This window comes from Sphaeroforma arctica (genome assembly GCF_001186125.1).
Source record: "Sphaeroforma arctica JP610 unplaced genomic scaffold supercont1.919, whole genome shotgun sequence".
Taxonomy (NCBI): domain Eukaryota; class Ichthyosporea; order Ichthyophonida; genus Sphaeroforma; species Sphaeroforma arctica.
The window spans coordinates 5,025-10,331 of record NW_014039639.1 but is presented as its reverse complement, the minus strand read 5'-3'; the positions used below and the strand labels follow the sequence as shown (position 1 = coordinate 10,331).

General features: G+C 43.8%; 1 protein-coding gene across 1 annotated transcript in view; it reads left to right on the top strand.

The window, feature by feature from the left end:
• The window catches only part of SARC_09258 (hypothetical protein), a gene marked incomplete at its 3' end in the record, with an annotated part of 12,047 nt that overhangs the window by 1,833 nt on the left and 4,907 nt on the right, over window positions 1-5,307 (top strand). Inside the window, exons 3-8 of the mRNA XM_014296733.1 lie at window positions 37-198; window positions 448-536; window positions 1,966-2,038; window positions 3,036-3,128; window positions 4,264-4,434; window positions 4,861-4,988. Of these exons, the coding sequence (XP_014152208.1) occupies window positions 37-198; window positions 448-536; window positions 1,966-2,038; window positions 3,036-3,128; window positions 4,264-4,434; window positions 4,861-4,988 (716 nt within the window). The remainder of the gene's footprint in view (window positions 1-36; window positions 199-447; window positions 537-1,965; window positions 2,039-3,035; window positions 3,129-4,263; window positions 4,435-4,860; window positions 4,989-5,307) is intronic.

Genomic DNA, 5,307 nt, shown 5'->3' with positions numbered 1-5,307 from the left:
TCAATTACGATCCAATCCCCACTGATGTCTATACAGATCAAATACATCACGCTAGAAAGTGTGCATGAAATTCGAATTGCTCGATTTGGAAGATTTTGGCGGAAACTCAAAGATAATGCCAATCCGGAGTTAGGATTTCTCGTTATCTTTGGGGAGAAGTACGAAGAATTAGGTGTTCTAACAAAAAGCGTTGCCGAGGTAAGGAACACTGCATATTTTTTCCTTGTCGTACGTACTTGAACAAGCAATTGTACATTTTTGTGCCAATTGTACATTTTTGTGCCAATTGTACATTTTTGTGCCAATTGTACATTTTTGTGCCAATTGTACATCTTATTCCCATTGCACATGCCAATGGGTTTATGCCAAATATACATCTTATGTTAATTGCACATCTCATTTCAATTGCACACCTTATTCCCACTGTGTCAAATGCACATCTAACAGCGGAATGAGTGGATCTGTGCTCTGCACGCACTGACGGAGGATCGGCGCGGGTGTCGGGAAGGTGACACCATCGTCAACAGCTACCACCTGTAAGTCATTGTCAGTTGTCACTTACACTGCTCAAGCATTCATCACCTGCAAGTGAACCATCGTTAACAGCTACCACCTGTAAGTCATTATCAGTTGTCACTTGCACTGCTCAAGCATTCACCACCTGCAAGTGAACTATCGTCAACAGCTACCACCTGTAAGTCACTGTCAGTTGTCACTTGGACTACTCAAGCAGTCACCACCTGCAAGTGGCGGGGGATGGTTTGCTGAATGGCGGGCGTTTTGGTGTCGGGGGTTGTGTTTGATCTATGTGGGTTCGTTTTCGACAACTGATATGATATGCCACGCAGGTGTGTCGAGCGTGCGCGGGTGAACATGCTTTGCTGATATTGTGTCCATGTGTGTGGCAGGTGTGTCAGAGAAGCGTGTTGTGTGAACATGCTTAGCTGATATTGTGTCTATGTGTATGGAGTGCCCGTACAATCGTCCCTATGGCATCCAGCCACTCAAACATGTGTTCTAATGCTGTGTGTCTGGGAGTGACTGCAGTGATGGTGGGCGTATACGCTTACAGGTGAGTTGACCCATCTCTCGCTTCCCCGTGATGTGAACAGGCGGGTGTTTGCTCTTGCAGCAGAGAATGGTTATACCCCAAACCGCGTCCGGTGACTGTGTGCAGTCGTTTTTGGGCAGAGTGACCTCGGAGTTTCTCTAAGCAGTGAGTGAACATACGATAGTTAGACGATGCATGCGACGGTGCAATGGGTGCACCCTTCAGCCATGAACGGCTCAGACTTTTCATTGAGCGCAAAAAACCCTAAACCCTAAAACATGAAAAGCACTACCTTGTGGGTTCGTATTATGACATTCACCAGAGGTTGTTCTTTGATGCTGTTATGTTTGGCATTCATAGCCCATGAAAAACACTGACTTGAGTGGACGTAGAGTCTCAGAATACTAAAGATTGCACCTACGCCTATCCATCCGTTTCTCCAAGATGCCATGCTGTACACACAGACGTAGGAGTGCACAGAGACCCTGATCGCATTTGTATTTATTTGTTTGATACATTGGAATTGTATGCTTGTACATCGTTTGCTGACCTGTGTGTTTATTTGAATTGTATGCTTGTACAGCCTTTGTTGACCTGAGTGTTTATTTGTTTGATACCATAGAATGGTATGCTTGTACATCCTGTGTTGGCCTGTGTGTTTATTTGTTTTATACCATAGAATGGTATGCTTGCACATCCTTTGTTGACCCCAGTGTTTATTTGTTTATACCATAGAATGGTATGCTTGCACGTCCTTTGTTGACCCCAGTGTTTATTTGTTTGATACCATAGAATGTCATGCTTGTACATTCTTTGCTGACCTGAGTGTTTATTTGCTTGATACCATAGAATGGTATGCTTGTACATCGTTTGTTCACCTGCACTGCGACACGTGACCATGCGCCATTGCACAGGTGGGTCAGGAGAGAGTGGCGCCAACGCTCCCGTGTGGACAAAAGCACAAAGTGTCGCAGCATGGACGTGACAGTAAGTAGTGTGCCAATGCGGAGTGTCGCCTCGTGAGAGATGTTTGTGATATATTACAGACGGCGCACATATCATCCCTTGCCGCCAATAAATAAAATCATATTTCAATTCTGTCAACCGGATACTGTTTGTGACCTTACATGACGTGGTCGTTTTGTAGACGAACAAATATCTGACGCTTTCTGTGTATCGGGCGGAGCATACATTCAAGCAGACATCTAAGGATTCACGGTTTAAGCAGATATGTAAGATTGTACGGTTTACGTATATATGTAAGATTGTACGGTTTACGCAGATGTGTAAGATTGTACGGTTTACGTATATATCTAAGATTGTACGGTTTACGTACATATCTAAGATTATTCGTTTAAGCAGATATCTCAGATTGTACGGTTTAAGTATATATCTAAGATTGTACGGTTTAAGCAGACATCTAAGATTGTACGGTTTGAGCAGATATCTAAGATTGTACGGTTTAAGCAGACATCTAAGATTGTACGGTTTAAGCAGATATCTAATATTGTACGGTTTAAGTATATACTTAAGATTGTACGGTTTAAGAAGATATCTCATATTGTACTGTTTAAGTATATATTTAAGATTGTACGGTTTAAGACGATATCTAAGATTGTACGGTTCAAATATATATCTAAGATTGTAAGGTTGAAGTATATATCTAAGATTGTACGGTGTAAGTATATATCTAAGATTGTACTGTTTAAGCAGACATCTAAGATTGTACGGTTTAAGCAGACATCTTGGATTGTACGGTTTAAGCAGATATAAGATTGTCGGCTTAAGTATATATCTAAGATTGTACGGTTTAAGTATATATCTAAGATTGTACGGTTTAAGTATATATCTAATATTGCACGGTTTAAGTACATATCTAAGATTGTACGGTTTAAGTAGATATCTAAGATTGGACGGTTTAAACAGACATCTAAGATTGTACGGTTTAGTGGTGGTGTGCTCATATCTGTCGTCTGTTGCACAGGACCTGTCGTCGTTGTGCAGTGCACTGAATGTGAAGGTGTCGACTGCCGAGTGTGTGCAGCTGATCTACCAAGCGACCGATGGGGGCAATAAGGTACAGCAGTGTAAACCCTAAACCCTAAACCCTACACTCCATACCCTAATCGGCACATGCAGCCACTGCACGCACTAATGGTCAAGGCCAACTGCGGAAACGAAGCGTGTGAGTAATTTAATGCGATATCTACATGTTTGTGACAGCAATGATCACTCGCTGTCTGTCCTCTATTGCGTTTATCAAATCCAAATATTTACTGTGCTCGTACGTTATATTAGACGCACACAACAATATGACCTCACAACGGACTTAAACTCACAACAACACAACACGCAGTCCACCACGCCGTGTCCTCTGCGCTACTCTGTTTACTCTTTAATTGTTAAATTGTTTACTGTACAACAGTATCATCCACACACACCGCTTCAACTCTGTCACCTCTCAAGGGCACAAGTACACTCTCCTTGTGACACCCACTCCACTGATATGCTAGCCACATGGCGGCTGTATAGCGGCCTGTACGTATTTGGCGATGACACGTGACACCATTGTGAAATGGTTCCAAACCCTTTCACTTTAACATTCGGAGATCCCTCGCAACAACTTTTGTATGGTGAATGTATTGATTTTCTTCTGACATCCGTTGGTGATCGCGAACATTGCAATCTGCCACGGCACACATTCAACAGCGCTATTGCCACGTGCACATTCATATTGTCCTTATTACAGTCTAATACACATTCAACAGTGCTATTGCCACGTGCACATTCATTTTGCCCTTATTACAGTCTAATACACATTCAACAGTGCTATTGCCACGTGCACATTCATATTGCCCTTATTACAGTCTAATACACATTCAACAGTGCTATTGGCACGTGCACATTCATATTGCCCTTGTTATAGTCTCGTAGCAGACGTGAGGCCGCCATATGGAGGTCTGGTGACAACTCTTGACCTTTGCTCCATATCACTCCTCTGTCAGTCTCCGCTGCTGTTTGGCAATTCGTCTTCCATTCAGTCAATAATGTTACACCGCCACATCTCCATGGCAACCACAACCTGACACACGCCATGCCTCACCATACCCCTCTGCCATCCTGTCATACGCTCGTGGCCCCTTTTCACCTGTGCGTGTGCGGCTGTCTCTGCCCCACCCCATGGGCTGTGGCTTGTGTGGGTTGGGCTGCAGGTGACGTCGGTGGAGTCCTTCCAGCGGTTCATGGACACAGTGCACCTGCGCAGTGGCGAGGCACAGGTGTTTGTGGACCGATCACTGCGACGACAGACCCACAACGGCCCAGGAGTGTACTGGACCATCGACCAAGTCACACGCTTCATCACAACCGATCAGATGGACCAGGTAAGCACAGACGATGAGGGCAAAGGCCTGTTAGGACTGTGTGTGTGAAAGGGCCTGTTATGACTGTACGTGAGGCTGGGTTAAAGGGTCAGTTAAGGCTGTACGTGTGGATGGGTTAAGGAGTCTGTTAGGGTTTTAGGGGTTTAGGGTTTTAGAGTCGTATGGATACGACACATGTGACACGTGTCAGCTGCCCGGTGTCATTCCATCTTTGTGACACTGTAGAGCTTTGTCATTTGACACGTGTCATTTCTTTTGGTATCGTAACTGACCATTCCGTACTTAACTTAGCAATCATTTCAATAATCCCTAAAACCCAATAAAGTACGAAAGTGAACCCTTGAGTTGTTGACTACCAAGCGCATTGCGTTACCTGACGTTCTTAGTTTACCTACATATTGTACCTACATGTCACTTGTAACATAGGAGACCAACGGCGCCCGTATCCAAGCCATATACGACCAATACAAAGACGCCGATGGGATGTGGACCATCGGCGGGTTTGTGCGATATCTACACAGCGCACATAATGACATTCACTGCGCCACCGACTGGTGAGTGGGAAGGGAATGCATGACTCAAATTATCTGTGTGTATGTGTGTAAATGTGTATGTATATGTATGTGTATGTGTATGTGTATATATGTGTATATGTGTATATGGATGTGTGTGTATGTGTGTATAAGTGAATTTGTATGTGTGTGTATGTATTTATGTCTATGCGTATGTATGTGTATGCGTGTATATCTGTCTATGCGTATGTATGTGTATGCGTGTATATGTCTATACGTATGTATGTGTATGTGGGTACATGTGTATGGGTGTATGTGTGTCTTTGTGCATGCATGTATGTTTTTCATGCGTGTATGCGTG